This window comes from Synchytrium microbalum, assembly GCF_006535985.1.
Source record: "Synchytrium microbalum strain JEL517 chromosome Unknown SmJEL517_scf0027, whole genome shotgun sequence".
In the NCBI taxonomy this organism is placed as follows: domain Eukaryota; kingdom Fungi; phylum Chytridiomycota; class Chytridiomycetes; order Synchytriales; family Synchytriaceae; genus Synchytrium; species Synchytrium microbalum.
The window spans coordinates 210,921-232,257 of record NW_022158376.1 but is presented as its reverse complement, the minus strand read 5'-3'; the positions used below and the strand labels follow the sequence as shown (position 1 = coordinate 232,257).

Sequence of the window (21,337 nt, the reverse complement as noted above, 5' to 3'; positions counted from 1 at the left end):
GCATTGGCTCCACTCTAAGTAATGACCAAAACGTCAAGACTAAATAAAAAAACTTTGAAACTTTGTATTTCTTGCCTCATATTCAAACCGCAATCCCGTGTACTGTTGTCGTGGTACGTTCGCCCTATAAATCCGGTGTGTCAAAGATAGGTCAAACTTCAAAAGTCTTCACATTTGAATACCTTGGATAAACAGCGTTTGAGATGCGAAACTCTTCTGGTATACGATTCACATTAACGGACTCTATGTCTATTCGAATTCTGAATAGTGACTTGACTCCACGTTCAGTATACTTGAAGGACATGTATTCAATACCACTAATGAATACGCAGAGTCAGCGAGTAGCAGAGAACAACCCACTGACGCAAAGTCTTTTGAAAGTCTTTTCAAGTAGGAAATGACAGCAGCTCAAACGCTAATTCTTCAGCTTACGTTAGTGGATCACGTTCAACCGAGAGTGGCAAGTCCGAAAAGACTCTACTGTCTGCCCTACTGTTACTAGTGCTGCTCGAAGCAGGAGGTTGTATTGGCATTGGAGCTGGCATTGGTGCTTGTGGAGCCGGTAGCTCATATGGATTATTATTATAATGTTGAGTCATGGGTAAGGGTGGCAGTGACGGGGTGTATGTAGATGATGTCGGTTGTGGTATATAACCTGTTTGTAAGGAGCCTTCGATCAAAGATTGATGCCTAGACCGTTTCGGTAGTGAAGATGGAAGATCAGACGTGTCTTCGTATTGACGTTTACTAGAGTTATAAGATGGTGGAGAATTATCATGTGAGGTGGAAGGTAGTGGTGGGGCTGGTTGGTGGAATTCAGATGGATCTTCGTATAATGGTCCATCAACGAGTTGTAGCGCACGTCCATCCTGTTTTTTAACCCAAGAGTCTCTAGCCACGTCAAAAAATACTAGTGAGGATGCCGATCTAACAGAATCCACGGAGCCGTTAGTCAGTGGCAGGCTTTGGTCCTGACGAGGATCAATATGGATTTGGATTGGATCGTCTAGTGTGGCGTTGTCGTGCTTAAGATTTGCGAGATTGCCCTTAGGATCTGTTGTTGTCGACAGTTCCTCAATTTGCTTGTCATTATTCATCTAAAAATGCAGTTCCACCAGCTAAGATACTGTTCCGCGTAGTCAGCCCCTCGCCTCCTTCGTATACCTATATGACCTGTCTCCAACCAGATTCTGCTTTAAATTCGAACGGTAGGATGGACTACAAATGGACCCAAAAGGTCGGATTACAAAGAGGGATAATATGACGCATCAGCCCCATCTCACGCAAACGAACGCTAGAGCTACAGCACTAATCTCGTGCACAATCCAACAATCAACAATCACAGATATGTCAACTCTGGACGTCTTGTGGGCGAATGACAAGTTTGCCTGTTAACGTAAGTTGCAGGCTGAGTGGGTTGTTTTGGACAGATCGGTAGGAAAATGTAATTATAATTCAGATTAAAATTATTTACATGGGAATGACGGTAGATCTGTGAGAGATTTCCCCTACAGTTATACAGTTATAGTTTGGTATCAATGAGCCATATGCCTTCGTCCTTTGAGCATTCTGCGTCTGAGCACGATTCTTCCAGCATACGTCTTGACTCGTTTCAGGAAGCCATATCGTCTCTTCCTCTTCAGTGTCGATGGCTGGTATTCATCACCATAAGTAGGGAAGAACCTAACATGCAATGGACCTGCAAACGGTGATGGTATCGGTATCCTGCGATGAATATTACATACTTTGAATCAGCAAAGGCAACATTTGCATGAATGAATAATGTACAAGCTACCTTGGATGCCTCGTCCTAGTTCAAAGGATATGGTTGTAAGCTTGACAACAATTGCAACAACAAAAAAACCAGCACAGCTCTCACATCAATGGAAAAGGGCTAGATTGAGGCAGAGATGGCATCGTTCTGCTGACCAGACTGCCTGCTGTCGTGACTAGCTGCCGCAAAAACTGCATGGTTGCGATCGTAGAACTTCCTGATTGTGAAACTGATGTAAAAGTAAAAGGTGGTGGACGACGTTTTCCCTTTTTGCGAAGACGTATGTTACGAGACTTGTTTACAATATTTTATAGATATAGGCTTTCTTTTTTGTTAGGAGGATCCGATACGAGTTATCTAGAGGTGTCAAATTCGAAACATATTTCTTGAAATCATTACAGCATCATCTAAAACGACGAAGCGCAGGGCGTACACGCATCCAGTAATAGCCCAACCCAAAGGCTGCACCGCCTAAATGAGCGGCGGTGTCTACTCGGCCGCCAGTCTTGGTGCTGGTCCTGTAGAGATCATATAGAACGAAGCCTCCAATAGCAATAATTGCTGGGACGGGCACGAAAAGCAGATATACTATAAATTGGTAAAAACCCGTGTGAGTAATTTGCAATGCATTTACAGTTTGGTCGAATCCGCGTCCAAAAAGCGCCAAACAATGCGGAAAGAATTGCAGACATCATGAATGCGATAGGCCAATGAACGAATTACCTGTACTCCACGGATACGTCAGAGCATACACGAGGGTGCAGGCTGTTACTGAGCCTGACGCGCCATGAGATACGAATTGTTCGTTACGGTTTCTCAATCCCATGGTGAATAGACTGGACGTTAGGCCTGCTCCGAGATATATCAGTGCAAAAGCACGCCCCCCGACAATATCAATCACAGCTTGTCCAAAAGAATACAAGACAAACGAGTTCAATATAAAGTGCCATGGCTCATTGTGGGAGAAATTGCTACGGAACAACAAATCGTTATTTGCATCGTGCAAGTTTGATGGAACATTGACAAAGCGGCACACACCATGTCAGCATTGTCCATATTCGACCATCATCTATATTCTTCCATCTAGCAAGACGGAGAGAGTAAGTACTGGCAATTTCATACAGTTTTTTGAACGCCGCATACCCGCATAAGAAGTTCCGAGTCATGAATTGCATCACCGATGTATCTCCATATGTCTTGTAGACGCCATTTGCATACCACCATGCCGAAAACACAGCAGTGTTGATTCCTATGGATACGAAGCTTTAGCTAGGATGAAGAAATCACGACTAATAAACTCACCTAAAATGGCATAAAGCACAAAGTAATTTCCATCTGTATCGAATTTGCTATTCCAATTTCGTATTGTTCGGTTCCATGTATCAGGAGTCTTCATTACAGTACGTAGGCTCCTACATCCAACCCCCAAATTGCAATGTCAGTGAGAATCACGACCAACAGCATAAGAAAGGACTATCAAAAGAGCGCCTACCTTGATTGTAGCAACTGTTTGAAGGCATTTATCGATCTTTTTGTGGACGGCCTCCATGTCTGCAGTCCACGTTGAAAGTTCAAGCAAAACAAACTTTGATGATGATTGCAAGCAGCGCTTTTCACAGTTATGGGGAGCTTATTGTACGGGAGCTTAGATATTGCTCTTATTCTAAACATTATGGTATTACTGCCAAAAAACTCTAGTTCAGACTAATGCTCTATTCTGTGCAAGTGAATGAGCGTATATCGCATTTTTTGTTAAGAACTATGCAGTTCTAAGTGGTTGCTAACTTGAAATCCTCTGGGTCGTGATGCATTTCGGGCTTTTCTCCCAGAACGATACGTGACTCGATCTATCAGCAACGATCGTGTCAGATGATTTAAATGTACATGTCACTTCGTACTCACCTCCATTGTATCCGCATTCGGCAAGTGATACAGCGATATTTTGCTCTCAGTGTTTCGCTCGAGGAAATCAAAGATCCAGAAACGTAGTCGTTTCAGCCAACCTGCGTCCGGGTGCGATTGAATTCTTTCACGACCCAAGACGAACGTGATATCTTCATTTGGATTGTCTTTTTTCAAGATCCGCTTCTTGTACTTGTTTACAGCTCCAAGCGTGTCAATGGAACGTTCCGCGTACCCTATTGCATTCGGAGGTGAGTATTGTATTGTGCAATCTCGAATAGCGTGACTATACGCAGCTGACATACCATAAGACAAAACAATTCGATACAGCCCAATAGCAGAATCAACAGTTCGGAAAATTGTTCGTTCTTCTTCAGCAACAAAAGGTGAGGTGGAACAGACTGCAGAAAGGCAGATGATGTTCTCCGGTAGAGCATTCATTCGAACGGCCAGCAGAGTCAGAACGTGTGGTACTTCTTCATCAGAGTTGGCCACGAAGACAATGGTTCCTTCTGTTCTTGGAATGCTTCGAGCATGTAATCTTAGATCGGACATTGCTATCAATCTTTCTTGCAGGTACTCATTGATTTGATGAGTAGTTGTGTACCAAACTATTTGTCGAAAAGGAGATGAAATCCGTGCTCAACGACAACATACAAAAGCATTAACATACCATTCATTGTAGCAAAGAGCACAAGACTAATGGTGACCGAAATCCAACCTCCGTATGAAATCTTTCGAAGGCAAGATGCCAACAAGACCAAATCGGTGGTACAGAAGACTCCACAAAACACGAGTATTTTCCACGTTGGCTGCTTCCAAGTAAACTTGAGTACCATCACATAGAAAACTCCAGTCAGAGTCATGGAAGCGCTGACAGCAATTCCGTAAATGTCTGCCAAAGATTCAGAATGTTGGAAGGAGGCAATCAGTGCAACACAGCCACCCATAAGGAGATAACAGAAGCTAGGGATATAAACAGAACCAGCACTCGTTTCACTAGTGTGAATTGATTTGACATTGGGAAAGACATTGAGAGAGATCTAATGTTCGATAATCGGGTTAGTTTGTCGTTTTCACCAAGGTTTTACCAAATTGGTTGCATTTCTTACAGCCTGATCAATCAGAGTAAAGCAACCAGAAATTGTAGCTTGCGAAGCGATTATAGCTATTGGTAGAACGAATTTGAGTATGCAAAGAGTAAACACATGCGGCATCTCAAACAAACCTGCTAAAGTCGCCAAAATCAACATCGGCCATTCAACACCCCTAAATGGTTATGCATTGAGTTAACGTATTGTACAGATAGTCCAGTATTGAATCGGTTCTTACCGAGGAACAGAATTAAAGAAGGGATTGAAGGAATCCGAGTCGATGATTCCAGCATTTCCCAGCAAGAAGGCTCCTTGCCTATTGTTCAGAAGATTTGAAAGATGTTAGCCACCACAAATCGTACTCAGGTATTGACTTTCAGAATTCCAACAAGTCGGTTGAGGCTACATTACCCAAAGTAATTCAGTATGAGAGCAGGATAGACCAAACCCAAAAAGGAGAATCGAATGGGACGAGTTTTGAAGTGACCTAAATCTGCATACATGGCTTCAACTCCTGTCACGGCCAAGACACTGCAAATGTTCAATTGTGAGAATTTCGTGATGTTTTGAGTGCGAGTTGATTCAATTGGGACACTTACACTTGCGACAGAATGTAAAATCCTTTAATTCCAAATTTCATAAAGAAGATCACCATGTAGTGAGGGCTCAAAGCTGCAAAAATCCAAGGAGCTTGAATCACATTGTAGAGTCCAATAGTGCCGATACTCAAAAACCACAAGACCATCACTGGACCATAGAATTTGAGTGCCTTGGCAGTTCCATAACGCTGCGAGAAGAGCAAAAGAACCAATACGACACAAGCTAATGGCACGACAGCTGAAGCAATTGTAGGATTGTTCCTAATATTTAATAGAAAACGGATGAGGAAACGATCGTGACGTGAGCTACTTATACCATCCTTACGGTGCATAGAAATGTATTCCTTCGAATGCTGACAAGACACTGATGGCTGGAGCTATGAACTAGAGAAACAAAAATATATGAGCATGCTTCTGTAGTACTAAAAGCAGACACAACAACCTAATTCTCACCCCGTCACCAAGAAGGAATGCTGAAGCAATGATACCAAGCACAAATATGTGACTTTTGTAACAATGTAGTATCGAATCCGGTGAATCAAAAGGAAGGAGAGACAGCAGCGCAAAAACACCTCCTTCACCATTCTTGTCGGCTAATTTTTGAGAATCAGCATCACATTATTCAATACTGGACCAGGCGATTTGCTGAAGACATACCTTTGAGAACAAAGAAAATGTACTTGACACTGCAAACAATGGTGATGGTCCAGAAAATGAAACTCAGAGCACCCAATACAAAGTACTGTTGCGTAACGGGATCTGCGGTACTAAAGTCATCGAGCCCAACGGCCGTATCCTTGAAGATGGCCTTGAGCACAAAGAGGGGCCCGACACCAATATCACCGTAAACAATTCCTAGAGCACCAAGACTCAACATAGAAAACGTCTTCCAGTCCATTTTATCTGATAGACGAGGTGCCGGAGGTATGCAAAGTGCACCACCTATAGAGAGCGCTTTGGGCTTTTCCAAGATTGATAATGTTAGTTCTTGGTCAATGTGTAGGTACAAATTGATTCAATCGATTACCCCCATATTGGCCTTGTTCTTTTGGTTTGCTGCTGCAGAGTGCGACATGATGGCTTTTACACTGACTTTTCGATTAGGTCGCTTTATGGTTTCTGATTGTCCATAAGCAGAAGTTAGTGATGGTGAGGGACCGTAGGAAATGACAGATGGTGACGGTTGAGGTGATATGCGAGCACTGTTGGCTTGAATGTTGTTTTGTGGTGATAGATGGTTCGGTACCACAACTTGAATGCTCGAAGTTGATTCTTCTGTTACATTAATAGTCGGTGGTTGTGATGACATGTTTAAACTTGGCAATGCCGCTAAGCTGTCTCCATCAAGCGCAAGTGGAGCTTTCTTTTGATCATCAGACAGCATAATAGCTGGAAGATGGAGAACATCATTTGAAGGGGCGTCAGCTTTGATCGATTCTTCGGAATAATGATGGTCCTGAGCGGAGGCACGACTATTTCGTCTGCTACCATTGTTAAAAATCGAGCCCAAGATCGTTGAGCCAAATAGGGACGAGTTGCGACGAGTCCCAGGTGTATGCATAGCGCGCGTGGATCCCATGCCTGTTCGTGATCTGCTGCCGGAGGTTCTTGCCAGACCGTCAGAGCCAATGATGTTATTGAGTGAATTGGTAGAGCCAGGTGGATGACAGGCTTCGCATCCAACTGTTAATCGTGGAAGACGTGGGCTTGATTCGTCGTTTTCATTTTCATCGTTTTCTTCGTCACTGTCATCATGACGTTGATGTACATTCAAGACGACGGGGTCAGGTATACCAAGTCTATCATCTTCCATTGGTCTTGAAACGATTATATCACCGGTATTGTGATTTGTAGTTAATTGAGCGACTAAACACGAATTGCGTCAATTTTTTCATCAATACGGATAAGCGTTCATTTCGTGGTTTTACCTTGATGAGAAGCAAGCACTTGCATAGTTGTTGATAAGGAAACAGTAGGCTTGTCATCCGGATCCATTTATGTAACTGGAACAACACTCGACGCAAGTATATGATGTGGATAATTGGAAGACTCACGACAGGGGTTGTGTGAAAATTTTCCGATCGCTCACGAGAAACAACAAGGGTATTTCCTGCCAATGTTGCTATAATTGGCAGCACACCCTCATTCCTTCACTTGTTTGCTATATGGTTTGGCCGCCGTTCAAAGGAGATAGAGCATTTGTTTCAAGCAAGCCAAAGTTGACCGTTGAACATTTGGGGAATATAAAATAGTCATTCCGATCGGATCTTGGACTGGAAATAGGCAGGCATCCACCATCAAGGCGGTAGAGGCACCTCAGCGGTTGCTTGAATTTTTTCAATTATACCCGACAGCGGTCGCTCGGGTTTTGATAAAAGGACCTCTCGAAAATATTCTGTAGTATTGGAAGTGAACCATGCATGTCTTGATAATCGATGATAACGGAGGGCCATCCATTAACAACAAGTCTAGCTATTCGGCGTATATTGATGAACTTGATGATACCCGACTATCAATAATTACATCCAAGTGCGGAGTTTCGGAAGACGACAAATCAAAATGTTTTCGGACGGTCGAAATTGATCATATTGGTTCTAATGGAGCAATGGTATGTCGAAGGTCTCATTCGACAATGGGATTTCTGCTCACTATTATTTTCTTCCGCAGGAACTAGCGGCCGAAGCCATTCATAAACACCTACCAATCGATATTATATACACCAAACAAGAGGACTTAATTTTACGAGCTTCTCATTTGAGAGCGTTGCTTGGTCTCAATTCACAAGGTGGCCTCGTTGCTAAAGATGCGTTGCTATTTCGAGACAAGGAAGCTATGAAAAGACATTTATCCTCTACCATTATCGTACCTCCTTTCGCTAAAGTATTCTCACCAGCAAATGTGATGCAATTCGTAAACGAGCATGGATTTCCTGTCATTGTGAAACCAACGTTGGGATCAGCTTCCGCTGGAGTGGACGTTTTGAGGAATAGAGCCGACATGGAAGACTATTTCATTAATCGATTCTATGGCCGTATTGATGAAGAAGGCCGTTGTATGGACTATAGTGGTGATATGATCGTCGAAAAGTTCTTGGAAGTAAGTGATGCACATATATTGGGAAGCAATCGATTGAAGTACTTATACCCCAAAAACGTACTCCAGGGCGCCAAAATGTATCACGTCAATGGTTACGCAAGCGACTCCAAGATTGTAAACGTATGGCCTTTCTGCTATATTTCAACCAACTTGCAATTCACAACTGGGAATGCCTACGGAAATGTCCTCATTCCAACAACCGATGCCAGACATAGTCGCCTAGTCGAGATAACTCAACGTGTCCTGGACAATCTACCATGCCCTTCCCATCTGATGTTTCACTTGGAACTATTCGAAGTTGATAATGATTTCGTACTATGTGAAATTGCAGCAAGAAGACCTGGAGGCTCAATCGGGCCATTAATTGACGTATCCGAATCACAGCCTATTGGTTGGTTTGCCGAATACGAATTTCGGTCGTCTCTTGGATTACCCTCACGCAGGCTATGTCGAGCAAGACAAGATCAGATTCCTTGTGGAGACTTGCTAATTCCTTTGCATGTTGGAACTTTGACTAGAGTACCTTCTGAACCATGTCCCATACCGGGAATAGAGTATAAACAGATTGCACAAGTTGGCCGAGTCTACACAGGGTTTTCCATCAACACCATGAACACTTGTGCCCGTCTAATAGCTCGTGGATCCAGTGGGACTAGTGCGGCAACCATTCAAGATATGCTCGAATCTGCCAAGAAATGGCTTGATCATGAACTTCAATATACACCACCAGCTCAAGTCCCGAGTCGTCAAGCTCAACCCGAATCATAGTCTCAGCATAAAATATCTATATTATTTTCCATCAATAATAATTTAGGTCTTCTTGCAAACGGAATGTGTTGTATTATGTTGCAGTTGCTGTAATAGTGCGCCAGCCATACTCTTCTGCAATTCCAAGAAAAGCCAAAAGTTAGATCATCCTAGAAAATGAGACTATACCACGTTCCTACCGTACCTTGCCTAATGCCTCTTGCTGACAGGATGAACATACAGGGTGAATCTGCAGCTCGTTCTACCTATTAAATACAAAAATGTCTCAACATCGTTTCTCGGAAATCATACAAACACGACGCTCATTACTGTGAATAGCATTTCATCCAGGAAGAGAGAAATAGTCCTGTTGCCGCGAGTAATCAGCCTACGAAAAAATATGATTTTTAATCAATGAATATGAAGTGCACCATAATATGTTGTTCGAGCGCTAACAGGTTGCAAAACGCCGCACACTCACCATCGCAAGCGCTTGAGCCGGTCAAATTCTTCCGGTGGGATTTGGTTTGCTTTGTGGTCGAGAATCCCTTCACATTCTGTGGTATCTTTGCCTGTGAATCTCAATCCGTCAATATCGAAGCAAGCATCCAAAAGGTTTGACGAGCCTATATCGTCTTGCTGGAATCCTTGCGCGATAGAAACTTATGTAGTTGGAGTGCAATCATTGTTAGTAACAGACATAGATTTCGACAACAAAAAATTTCGTACCAATGGCTTCCTTTTCCTTTTCATGAGAGTAGGTAAACAGTACATGCGTAAAGGTAGTGCTTATATTCGGAGGTGCATATTGAGCTAAACTCAGTCTACACAGTACTTCTTTTGCCACAAACCTAGCTACGACAGGTGAATCATTTTCCTAAAGTAAACAGAATGATGAGTTTAGAGACACAGAGAGAGACAGAGAGAGAGAGATAAATACGTCGTTGAACATGACGGAATCGCTAAATCGAAGTCTAAGGGGATCTATATTTCGTAGAGGTAGAAGCAGCTCATTCCGTTGCTTCAAAGGGTTCCATATTGTTTGCGATAGCGGTGGCCCAGGATCATCAGGTTGTGGCGATGGATCTAGGAGTTCTATTAGTGCAGCGAGCCTGTTGGAAGAAATACGTAGGATAGTTTAATCGGGGTCATATCTGTCAAACCTCGAAACAATTGAGGTTGATGACAGTCTTGATCATCGTTTACCCAAAGTATTGAGCATCAGCGAGTAGATTTGCCTTGTAAGCTTCTAGTGACATTGAAGGTATCGGAGATTCTAAGACTGGCACCAGAGTATAGCCTCTCAGATGACGAACGATGAACTAGGGGACGAGATAAGGTGGTAGTGAGCAAGTAATGGCAGGAATAGTGATAAAATCAAAGCAACTTTAGTGGCAGACGGGCAAGGCAGTGATCTTGAACAAAACCAAAACCAAAGTTTCCACACCTCAAACAGCTCTGGATCTCTGTCAAAGAAGAGAGGCTGCTCCGATCGAGCTTCTACGAATGAGCCCAGCAATGCAGCCCTGCAAGTATATGAGAAGAGTCAGTCAGTTCTGTCAAAGCGATCAAGCTCTAAAAGCAAGATTGTTTCGCCAATAGGTTGACGCACGTGAAGTGGTTTGGAGCATCAGATTCTATCGAGTCTCGAGTCAACTCAAAGACCCGATGGCCTACTTTGACTCTGTACATGTTGTGATAGACGGCTGCTTCTAGTTTCGCTGGTTGTTGCCTGCTTGTAGTAGAAAATCAAGCAAAGGAAAGAACTAGCTACAGTGAAAACGCGTCGGCTGCCCGATTGCCTTGTTTGGATCACGACGTATACGCGTATTCTTCGAGTTGCGTTCGAGACGAAAACCTCAAATGCGATATTACTTGTAGAATAGTAATTCCACCTCCATCAGAATGCTGTATTTTGTTGGCCACAGCTCGATTCATGTTCGACTGTTATAATTCGAGGTACAGTATAGGCCCTACTGCGGTGCTGCTCGCTGCTGCTGTGCTTACTCTGCTTGTTGTCAAGCGCATAGGAAAAAAACGCACCTTAGAATCATATACAATTTATTTACCGACAGCATCACCTCATAGTGCAACTCGGCATCCTTAAGTTTTATATTACAGCTTACCATCCTTAACTTTCTCGCTCTGGATCTAGCTCAATTCTATCACACATTGCATTTGCACAGTCAACAATCATCTCTCATTATGACCACTTCAACCTCCATGCAGCCATCTACTGCTGCTGTAGCACGCACTCACCTCAATACTAGGCACGGAACTTATGAGCTGGGCAAGGTTATTGGCCAGGTATTGATTTGCGTACATTTTACACTTTTGCACAATATTGCACTCTGCACTCACGGCATCGTCATCTCATCACATATCACATCCTATTTCCATTCTATGCCACTCCTGCTAATCTATGATTCTTCTTCCCGACCTCATAGGGTGCTTCTGCAAAGGTTCGGCTCGCCACGCACACAACTTCCCACCACGTCTGTGTGATCAAGAGCATCAAGAGACCTAGACTAGAAACTTCTGACTGTCCCATTCAGCCCGCTGACGTAGACAAATTGTGGAAGAAGGAGTTATTCAACATCAGGGAAGCCTCAATATCCATGTTACTCGACCATCCAAATATATCTCGCATGTTCTCAGCCGTATTGGGCGAGCACCACATCTACGCACTATTTGAGCACCTCCCAGGTCAGGACTTGGTTGATGTCATCCGAAATTGTGGTTATATTAAGCCAAAACGTGCTCGACACATCTTTCGACAAGTCCTTTCTGCAATAGGTAGGATTCTGCGTTACTCAGGCATTCATGATATTTTGGATTCGATTGCTGAAACCTCTTTCATTTCGCCTAGACTTTGCCCACAGAAACAGTGTCATCCATCGAGACATTAAACTTGAAAACATCAGATACAACGCAGCAACAGGTCTTGCCACAGTTTTGGACTTTGGGTTTGCTACGTTTTACGACAAGACTGGGAATCGTCTCATACAAAATAATTGTGGAAGTCCAAGCTATGCTTCTCCAGAGATATTTGCCAACTCATTCTATCAAGGTAAGTACAAAGAAATTGCATACAGTGATGTCCTTGTACAAGAATTCGTGATTTTATTCGCTGACTGTATCTGTTACTATATCAGGTCCTGAAATCGATATTTGGTCGTTGGGAGTAAGCTTTGACTTGAGCGAGCATTGATTCTGACCGTTAACATTGACTAATGCGTCTTGCTATAGGTCTGTTTATATGGAATGTCATGTGGCACGTTACCATTTGCTGGACAATCATTTGCCGAACTCTCTGCTTCAGTGAAACACAGCGAAATTTCTTTCCCAGATCACACATCATCAGACCTTATTGACCTGATCTCACGCATGTTACAAAGAGACCCTGACCAACGAATTACCATGGACGACATTCTCGAACACCCTTGGGTATCCCCCAACATCATCAGCCCACGTCACAATTTGAATTCACAAAATACCATACCTCCCCAACTGATTACCGCCGTTTTGGGCAAATCCCCACAAGAAGAAGCAGAGATCTTACAGAAAGTCATGTTTTCGGAACGTTCACCGCAACGAAATGTTGGTGTTTCTCGAAATCCAATCAACAAGTTGTCCGCCACAAATCCCCGAAAATTGTCTCCCATTATCGCGCCACGACCCGTCAGCGATCATCATTTGAAAACAAAACTACTTACTCGTGTGCAAAGTGACAATGAAACACTCGTGCCGAAACAAACTTGGTTGAGTCGGTTGGCTAGCAAGGTTTTTGGTGCCCGGAGTAGTAACAATAGCCACAGCAGCCATAGAACTTAAGTGGAAAGCTATAAGAAAAACACTCCCACTAGACATTATTATAGACACTTTAGAATTATAGAACTGAACACTTCACACTAGTGGACACTTTAGAACTATAGAATAGAGCCAAACACTTCACCAGCTTTTTAATAACAATAAAGCATATTTTTCAGAAATATCTCCTATTGGTTTATTGCTGATTCATAACTCCACCGAGAATTGCGTCAATATTTCCGGCAAAATCAGGAGGCGACACGACTACGAAACGCGCAAGCTTCAGCAAAAAAAGTTTTACTGTATTTTGGATCATTCTAACATTCTACGCGTCCTCTATTCATCAAATTTCAGGTGTGAACGTTAAATCTCGTATTGCGTCCGAAAAATCATGGAAATTCACACTTTTCGCTTCGATGATATTAGAACAACAAATCGAGAAGCAGAATGTCTCCACCACCATTAAACAACGACACAACCAGAAGCATCACCATCTTACAGCAAGAGCCACTCACGGAACTTGGCAACCTGCGTTGGTTGAATCCAAATGTCGCTGCTCGAGTCCAAAACCAACAACCTACCTCAACAAATGCAGCCAGAGCTTTGTTTCGCATCACTTCAATAGCTGCCTCATCGCCCCACAATCCCTCGAATTCTGCAACAACTCGACAATCTTCTGCCTTTTCGCCTCTCGAACGTGAAGCCCTCATCAGGATTCAACACGCCTCGCAATTGCAAGAATCGGCTACTCAATTGCATCTACAAAGACCTCCAGAACGGAGAAGCAGTTTGGCAACTAGTGGGAATGCTCCATCGAACGTTCGGCCGGCTTTCAGAAGTAAATCAGTGTGTAATCTTGCCTGTCATGGTTGTGAATTCGAACTGTGCAAGCGTGGGATGAAAGGTGAGCTTACAGTCTGTCTGAACTTTCTTCATTTCAAGTTGGTTTGATGATTCTTGGATTTTGTTTAACACTCTCTCATGATTGTTCAAAGCTATTTTGCTGGCCGACACCAATGTAGAATTATTTTCAACTGATGCTCCTCCATGTGGTATGCTGATTACGATTTCTTCTGGAAGCTTGGTTTCTTTGGAATTCAACACTGCGTCGGTCCAGAGATGCTAGTTGAAAACAGTTCCATTCTCACCGGCTGCTCTTCAATAGGAGTGCAACTGGTTTGTGAGGACTACACTACTAGAAACTGCCATTGTAGAATACGAGATGTTGCATGCTTGCAGTGGTATGCTGTTTGGAATTAAATTCCGTGTCACCGGTAACATGCAGATTCTTAGTAAATTAACCGATTTTCTTTTAGTGGAAATGTGGTAGGTTATCATGTCACTCAGCCCTGCTCATCATGCTTGACTGCATGTAACAATGGTGAGTGAAAAACGGGTTGCGTTGATTCCCAAAACACATTGGGCAAGAAGCATTTCGAAATGGAGTGAATGATTTGACTAACCCTTATTCTCTTTCTTCCAGGACATTTCTGGTAAGACAACCATATTGTTGATTCCCAAAGACATTGGGCAGCTAACATTTTAACATGGAGTGAATCATTTGACTAACCGTTATTTTCTTCGTTCCAGGATGTTTTTGGTAAGAAAACCATCTTCTATGTGCAGATATAGTATCTCGACATTTCTTTACTTTGCAGTTGTCTATTGGATTGTGTCTTCCAGAACTCTGATTTTTGGGATTCCTTAGGTCGATCAAGTCACAAGCTCAGACAGGAAGCACCACGATGGAAAAGTTTTACTTTGGGCCGACCTACCTAGACAAGACTTTGATGAACACAATGAAACATTTTTGAATTATGACCTCATGTGTCGATAAACAATGGACATTATCGGCTCTGTTTCGCCAAGACAATGGACCCCTTTCACATACAAGCCTCGTTCAACTTTCAAAAATACAACTGCAGCATTTCTCCTTCCCACACAACCTTCATGCCAAATCAAGTTCGAATGCACCAGTTTACGTTTATTAAGAGATTTTAAGACATTCAGTGTGACAATGGCTCAAATTCAATTCCTCTTCAAAGGCCATTTACTTGTCTTACAAACGAGCTTGTTCTCCAGTAGCCTTCAACTTGGCCATTACTTCTTCCTTGACTGCACGTTTAAGAACCTTGTTGGTGTGGCCTTGAGTTAATATTTCAGTACGTAAGTCAATGTAAACGGGGACCTGTTCAAAATAGTATTTTAGTTGAAAAATTCTTGTTGAACACTGAGAGAAAGTCAGTACCTTGTATCCCGCAATCTTTGCCTTCAAGAACTCTCTCAAGGACTCTGAAGTAACTTTGCCGACAAACTCTGGACGGATCTGAGCAGCAGCATAGACTTCTTCACCTAGTAAGTGCAGAAGAAATATTTTCAGCTGCATGATAAATGAAATTCTGGCCAACAGAAAGAACATACCCATAATACGATGTTCAACACCGAAGACAGTGGCTTCAATGACGGCTTCATGTTGAGCCAATGCGTTTTCAATTTCGACACAGTAGATGTTCTCTCCACCTCTTATTATCTACAGACGAGGAGTTACGATGATGCCAATTTAGAACCCTAACAAACTAAGGTCCAGTTACTCACCATGTCCTTGGAACGAGACATCAAGAATAGGTAACCGTCTTCATCCACTCGTCCAACATCTCCTGTCTTGTAAAATCCATTTTGGAAGGCTTCGTTGGTAGCCTTCTCATTACGCCAGTATCCTTTCGAAACTGAACAGCTCTTGGTCCAAATCTCTCCAGGTGTTCCACGTGGCATGATCTTTGTTCCCTCAGCATTCGTGATTTTTACTTCAACATAGTATGGGGGTACACCAACTGATTCTGGTTTCTTCTCGTAACCTTCCAAAACGTTAGTAGCAATGCCGTGACATTCGGTGGCTAGGAAGACGTCGATAAGGACTGTGTTAAGGGATGTGCAAATTTGAGTTACGATTTCGAAAATTTACCTCCGTAAGAGTTTCCTTTGAAGGTGGAAACTGGGAACTTTTGCTTGGTCTGTTGTAACATTTCTGGTGATGATGGGCCGCCACCAAATGACAAACCAGTCATTGCAGAAAGGTCACGTTTCGAGAATGTTGGCTCTTCCATGAGCTGCCAAACCATAGATGGAACACCGACAAAGGCTGTCAATCTGAGAATTAAATAAATTGGTTAGAATTGTAATATGACTAGCATGGTTGCGCATCTTACTTTTCCTTTTCCATCAATTCAAGAGCAGCGGAAGGATCCCTAGACGACGAAAATCGATGCTTTCAGATGGAGGCAATGCCACGACAATTTCTCAGACTGTGTACTAACCACTTGTACATCAAAACACCTATGCAGAGATTATGGTTCAGAAACCGGTATTGTTGCGATCAGTGAAAATCGTCGTACCTTTGCCTCCACGTAGCTGAACCCCCAATGTGAATGCGTATGCGGTAAGATGGAACAAGGGCACAGGTGCAAGTATACTAGGAAGGGGAGAAAAGTGAGTTTCGAAAGTCCCAATGCTGGTTCAATGTGGTTAGCTACCTTGGAAGAGGTACCGTGGCTGGGTCAGGCATGTCCAGGCCTTGCCGTAACAAAGCAAGCATTCCACCAGCTAATCCAGCCATTGTTGTAAAGCACCACATTCCGTGATGAGTTATAACACCTTTGGGACGACCAGTTGTACCAGACGAATACATGATAATCATATTGTCGTTTTCGTGCAGAGGAGGAGTGATTTGAGGGTATTCCCTTGTTGAGCCGTAAGCGTCCAATAGATCGTTGATGGAGACCGTTCCAGCTGGAGCCTTTCCCTTTCCAGCAAAGATTACAGCTTCGAGGCCTTGGGCTTGTAATTCCTTCAAGTTGGGCAAGAGACGCTCGTATCGGTCTTGGTCGACCAAGATAACTTTACAGCCAGAGTCCTGCACACACCAAGCCATTTCTTCACCAGTCAACCAAGAGTTTACTGGTACAGAACAGCCTCCTGCGACAACACTGGCCCAATGGAATGCATACCACAGCTGATTAGGTAAGAATGGTGTAAGACACATGAGGATGTGCGAGATCTTGGGATTCTGGGAGACAAACTTACAGGATGATTACGCATTGCGAGACCAACACGTTCACCACGCTTGATTCCATAGTGTTGTACCAATGCAGCAGCGAGTTTCTTGACCATTGCATCAACGTCGCTAAAGGTCATTCGAATTTCCTCCTTGTTGACATGGTCATAGTACAACACGAACTCATTGTTTGGGAAGCTCTAGGGAATGCAAGAACAGTGAGGATTTGAAAATATCGCTTCAACGTGCCAGCCATGAACTTTGTGGGTGTACGTACAGTAGCCATGTTTTTCCATAGCTCGGTACCATTTTGAGGGGCATTCTAGATGATAAAGTCAGATTAGCACCTGACTGAGAGCGATCAAACCAGCATTTAAAGGGGTTTACCTTGAACTTCTTCACTGGGGTCTTGAAGTGTGGATGCAGACCATCGACCATGTAGAATGGACTTTCGGGGTTTTCGAAGACGGCTCTGTTGGCCTCATCGATGGTGAGAGGGGTAGGCATTATTGAGAACACAAGTTGACTCTTTTTTAATGATGTAGGAACTTTCAGTTGATAAACTAGGTGTTGCAATGAAGCTCTATGTGTGTGACGTTCGCCCTTTTATTCGCAGAAACAATTCATCCCAAACCGAGGTATTCCTCTATCGGTCGTTCTAGCAAAGTTATGCTGAAATGAGAAGATGTTATCTTCACCGTGAGATTGTCCTTGACGTCGTGATTGCAAGTGTTCATTGCTCCTCTGCTTACAGAAGGTCAACAAAACAATTCCGTCACCGAGAATGAATTCTCGACAATAGCCTTCACCCAGCCACGGTGGAGAGTGCCATTTTCTAATGGAATTTGCTGCTTTTGGTGCGTTGAACCTTCGTTCTGAACATCAACTCGTGGTTTGGGTCAAAAATCAAGGATTTCCCTCACAATCACAGAGCCGTGGCAAAGCTTATAAAGCTCTGAGACGTCACTCAAAATTCCGAGCTACTCTATGTCCACATTGTGTACATCGAATACACTCTGATCAAGTCAAGGAACAGGTTAACGACGTTCCGAAACAACCATTTACTAACGTGAGCCCTTGGGTTTGTTTCTGATTGTCGACCTATGAAAGCTCACCCTCCCGCTGTAGATGACAGATGCATACAAGGCAGGGATGGCTTCTATCTCCACATTATCGTCGCTACATGACTTGGTTACCAGGTCGACCAAGCTTCCAAACAATACACGAAGGACAAGCAACACCTTCCTGGAGTCTACGAATATCACACGGTCCCTTACAGCACTCTTACCGGCACCCCCACTGAGCAAGTCCTTGCCACAAGGGCTGGATGTCCCGGAAATGAACGATATTACCAACATCAACGACTTCCTAAGCACCATACGGTCTCGAACAGCTGATCTCCATGAAAAATGGAATGCTTCTGAAATGTCACGAGTGACGACCAAGAGTAATCTGAAGGGGTTGATGGAACATCAAGAAACACTACAAGCAGCCAAGTTGCTATGTAGGCTACGAGAACATGGTAGTTTACCACACCAAAAGCATCATCGGCCGTCGTCCAGACACGTATGGAATCCCTCTGTAAGAATTCAGGAGCCTAAACGAAGCAAAAATACGCAAACCCCTCGAAAGCTTGCCACGGTGTTTGACATCATAGTTCACGACATAATATCTAGTTCTTTGTAGATACCTATATATAGCCAAGTTACAGTTTATTGTAGCTCTGAGTCGCAATTTTTTGGACCTGTTTTCGCGAACCGCTATGCGCAAGGAATTGTTATGTCGTGCTGGTTGCCGACGGTATTTCATGTTACGTGTCCTAGACACGTTTTGACCGCCCGCAACTCTTTGTTAACCTGTGTGTGCCAAGAAAGCGAACCCGATTTACTATCAAATTCCAATTCGATCAAGATGACAAATTGAGGAAAGATTAGTAAAAACCCATTACTAGCAACCAATAACATGCCTCGAAGCCGACCCAGCGTTTGAACGCTATCCTGCTCCTTCCTTGCTTTCCATTTATAATACCATGACACTTCAAGAAACAAAAATGACATCGTCGTCAAACCAACTCCATGACGAAGACGATTGCTGTGAAGCATGTCAAGAGAGTTCAGGCGACATTGATATGGATCTGCCCGAAGAGAATGAACACATTAGAATGCTCTCCCTCGCCTGGGAACGCTACTGTGCTGCAAAGGGCATGGCCTCATCAAATCCTCACTTATTTAAAGAAGAATTGACTCATGTCGTCGAAACCGTCGAATCTGTTGCTTCGGCCATTTGCAAAGACCCTGAACAGAGGTATGACATCTCGCTGGTTCTTTGGGACTCTCCAATTCCAGATTGTCAAAACAAGTCAAAACAGTTGTCAAATGTATTGATCGCTAACTATTTTCCTGTCATTACTCTACGCTGTGCACAAATAGAGCTATACTGGGCCGAACCGATATATGGCCTAGTCTTAGTAAGATGCTGATAACGATCCGCAACGAACTGTTTTCCATCTTCAATGGTTTGGGCCAAGCTGGTGTCGAATGCCGGCACAAGTCCTGTCTCATCATTGCCATAACGGGTGCCCATTTTAAGCTTGTTAGAAACTTGTGTGCCTCAGTTCCATACAACCAGAATTCATCATGGTGTGTGTTGTCAATGGGAACTACTTTCGGTATATAGCGCTTTATTTGTCGAAACTGGACTCACACACGTTCAAATACTAGCCAATATCGAATTTATATACCCATCGAAGAAATCAGCACATATTTATGTAGCTGGTTGATATCGACAACATCCCCATGCCAGAACCTCAAACCACACGTTTTGGCTTGTGTGCATTACGGTTTCCAAACTCTCGCCAACATGATGACTTGTAATTCCAATGTCTGCAATCAACTGTGGCCATTCATATTCAAGGAGTCGGATCTAGTCAAGTAAGTTTTCATGGCTTACAAATTGTCTCCTCCGGCATGACGCTGACAAAAGCACCCTTTTTAGGCAATTACTAAAAATCAAGGACACGAAACTGTCTAAATTGATTGTTATGTGGATCTTCAACTGTACCGTTAACGATGCTGCCCGTAGTCAGTATTTGACTAATACCAAGCTGGGGCAAGAGTTGACTAGAATGATGTTGGAAATGTTGACGTTGTCCTTGAAACCTGTTGCCGATCCCGGGCTGTTGGATAGCATGTACGTACACGGACATCTCGTTTCGCTGGGTGTCAGCGTTGCTATCAACTCTGGACTGACTGGTCGAAATTCAACTCTTAGCATCCTCGTCTTCAATAATATGATCAAGTTGGGCTTAACTCGGGATATAATGGATAGTATAAGTCGTATGAAAGGACCTGGACCAAGTCCAACGCTATTAGATCCGGTGCATGTCACCTTTTTGAAAGTGTTGGACGAGTATATAGAAACCAAAGTCAATGATGATACCACCACCCTTCCGATCTCCTTCGATACCATGTCATTCCTAGCCAAAGTGATAAACAAATTATTAGATCGAGCACCGGTATTAATGGCACCAATGCCTCCGCAGTCAGATGCTTCATCAACCGCACGATGCCATGAACCAAACATACCCGATCGGGACGGTCTCGGTCTATTATTACGAATCATGAGTAGATTGACTCTGGTATTGAGGAGTGAAGATAAATCACGACTCATGTTGAAGGGATTGGTAGAATCTGTCCTTACGTTGCTCAAGATTGCCGACGAATATCTGCCTAGACAGACGCAGGCACCCTCTTCGAATACGTATGGTTTGACGGCTCTCAACCAGGGCTTGTATAGATTCAAAGTGAACATTGTCGGTGTACTGGGCAATCTCTGCTACGAGTGTCGGGAGGTGCAAGACGAGATTAGGAGACTGGGTGGAATACCGTTAATACTGTCTCAAGCTCATATTGATGATGCCAATCCTTGTGAGTATACCCAGTCCTTGCTTTGGGCATGATTTCCGTGCTTGAGCTCTTGTCGGTACTGTGCATAGCAAACAAGAAACCTTGGCTAAATTTGCTAAATACAATGTTTTAGGGCTAAGAGAGTATACTATACTGGCCATTCGGAATTTGCTAGAGAAGAATACAGAAAATCAACAGGTTGTGGCGTCACTTAAAGCTCAGCAAGTCGTTGATCAGGAAGTGCTGAAACCGACAGGCTTACATGCCTTTGTGGACTCTGAGGGACGAGTAAAAGTAGGATCTGCCGCATCGTCATCATCATCATCATAATTCTTGGTTTGTTCAGTTTGATAGTTAGT

At 43.4% G+C, this 21,337-nt stretch overlaps 9 protein-coding genes across 9 annotated transcripts; 4 read left to right on the top strand and 5 right to left on the bottom strand.

The window, feature by feature from the left end:
- Nucleotides 1-1,535: 1,535 nt before the first annotated feature.
- On the bottom strand, nucleotides 1,536-1,917 carry SmJEL517_g04237 (uncharacterized protein; the record flags this gene model as incomplete). The annotated part of the gene is made up of 3 exons (XM_031170165.1): nucleotides 1,536-1,725; nucleotides 1,796-1,810; nucleotides 1,880-1,917. 3 exons carry the CDS (start codon nucleotides 1,915-1,917, stop codon nucleotides 1,536-1,538), a joined length of 243 nt encoding a protein of 80 aa, XP_031023888.1.
- A 260-nt stretch (nucleotides 1,918-2,177) lies between these two features.
- On the bottom strand, nucleotides 2,178-3,170 carry SmJEL517_g04236 (uncharacterized protein; the record flags this gene model as incomplete). Its single annotated transcript, XM_031170164.1, has 5 exons — nucleotides 2,178-2,362; nucleotides 2,498-2,745; nucleotides 2,813-2,857; nucleotides 2,918-3,023; nucleotides 3,077-3,170. The coding sequence occupies 5 exons, from the start codon at nucleotides 3,168-3,170 to the stop codon at nucleotides 2,178-2,180; spliced, it is 678 nt and encodes a 225-aa protein (XP_031023887.1).
- A 373-nt stretch (nucleotides 3,171-3,543) lies between these two features.
- Nucleotides 3,544-7,364, bottom strand: SmJEL517_g04235 (uncharacterized protein; the record flags this gene model as incomplete). Its single annotated transcript, XM_031170163.1, has 14 exons — nucleotides 3,544-3,621; nucleotides 3,677-3,912; nucleotides 3,982-4,287; nucleotides 4,350-4,719; nucleotides 4,789-4,844; nucleotides 4,905-4,945; nucleotides 5,009-5,086; nucleotides 5,182-5,301; nucleotides 5,370-5,630; nucleotides 5,695-5,753; nucleotides 5,823-5,962; nucleotides 6,027-6,330; nucleotides 6,397-7,235; nucleotides 7,298-7,364. The coding sequence occupies 14 exons, from the start codon at nucleotides 7,362-7,364 to the stop codon at nucleotides 3,544-3,546; spliced, it is 2,955 nt and encodes a 984-aa protein (XP_031023886.1).
- A 421-nt stretch (nucleotides 7,365-7,785) lies between these two features.
- SmJEL517_g04234 (uncharacterized protein) lies at nucleotides 7,786-9,233 on the top strand (the record flags this gene model as incomplete). The annotated part of the gene is made up of 3 exons (XM_031170162.1): nucleotides 7,786-7,977; nucleotides 8,037-8,465; nucleotides 8,532-9,233. 3 exons carry the CDS (start codon nucleotides 7,786-7,788, stop codon nucleotides 9,231-9,233), a joined length of 1,323 nt encoding a protein of 440 aa, XP_031023885.1.
- Nucleotides 9,234-9,306: 73 nt separating this feature from the next.
- Nucleotides 9,307-10,904, bottom strand: SmJEL517_g04233 (uncharacterized protein; the record flags this gene model as incomplete). Its single annotated transcript, XM_031170161.1, has 9 exons — nucleotides 9,307-9,347; nucleotides 9,418-9,478; nucleotides 9,543-9,600; nucleotides 9,694-9,859; nucleotides 9,942-10,089; nucleotides 10,153-10,324; nucleotides 10,419-10,534; nucleotides 10,660-10,738; nucleotides 10,825-10,904. 9 exons carry the CDS (start codon nucleotides 10,902-10,904, stop codon nucleotides 9,307-9,309), a joined length of 921 nt encoding a protein of 306 aa, XP_031023892.1.
- A 513-nt stretch (nucleotides 10,905-11,417) lies between these two features.
- Nucleotides 11,418-13,046, top strand: SmJEL517_g04232 (uncharacterized protein; the record flags this gene model as incomplete). The annotated part of the gene is made up of 5 exons (XM_031170160.1): nucleotides 11,418-11,519; nucleotides 11,660-12,008; nucleotides 12,082-12,282; nucleotides 12,368-12,396; nucleotides 12,462-13,046. 5 exons carry the CDS (start codon nucleotides 11,418-11,420, stop codon nucleotides 13,044-13,046), a joined length of 1,266 nt encoding a protein of 421 aa, XP_031023891.1.
- Nucleotides 13,047-13,469: 423 nt separating this feature from the next.
- Nucleotides 13,470-14,713, top strand: SmJEL517_g04231 (uncharacterized protein; the record flags this gene model as incomplete). The annotated part of the gene is made up of 6 exons (XM_031170159.1): nucleotides 13,470-13,868; nucleotides 14,188-14,263; nucleotides 14,353-14,403; nucleotides 14,506-14,515; nucleotides 14,613-14,622; nucleotides 14,681-14,713. 6 exons carry the CDS (start codon nucleotides 13,470-13,472, stop codon nucleotides 14,711-14,713), a joined length of 579 nt encoding a protein of 192 aa, XP_031023890.1.
- A 368-nt stretch (nucleotides 14,714-15,081) lies between these two features.
- SmJEL517_g04230 (uncharacterized protein) lies at nucleotides 15,082-17,580 on the bottom strand (the record flags this gene model as incomplete). The annotated part of the gene is made up of 12 exons (XM_031170158.1): nucleotides 15,082-15,210; nucleotides 15,271-15,374; nucleotides 15,444-15,552; nucleotides 15,618-15,937; nucleotides 15,985-16,169; nucleotides 16,229-16,267; nucleotides 16,337-16,355; nucleotides 16,415-16,491; nucleotides 16,553-17,031; nucleotides 17,103-17,273; nucleotides 17,351-17,395; nucleotides 17,461-17,580. The coding sequence occupies 12 exons, from the start codon at nucleotides 17,578-17,580 to the stop codon at nucleotides 15,082-15,084; spliced, it is 1,797 nt and encodes a 598-aa protein (XP_031023889.1).
- Nucleotides 17,581-18,225: 645 nt separating this feature from the next.
- SmJEL517_g04229 (uncharacterized protein) lies at nucleotides 18,226-21,308 on the top strand (the record flags this gene model as incomplete). The annotated part of the gene is made up of 7 exons (XM_031170157.1): nucleotides 18,226-18,654; nucleotides 19,025-19,377; nucleotides 19,503-19,712; nucleotides 19,794-20,003; nucleotides 20,068-20,262; nucleotides 20,344-20,999; nucleotides 21,112-21,308. The coding sequence occupies 7 exons, from the start codon at nucleotides 18,226-18,228 to the stop codon at nucleotides 21,306-21,308; spliced, it is 2,250 nt and encodes a 749-aa protein (XP_031023850.1).
- Between the last annotated feature and the right edge of the window lie 29 nt (nucleotides 21,309-21,337).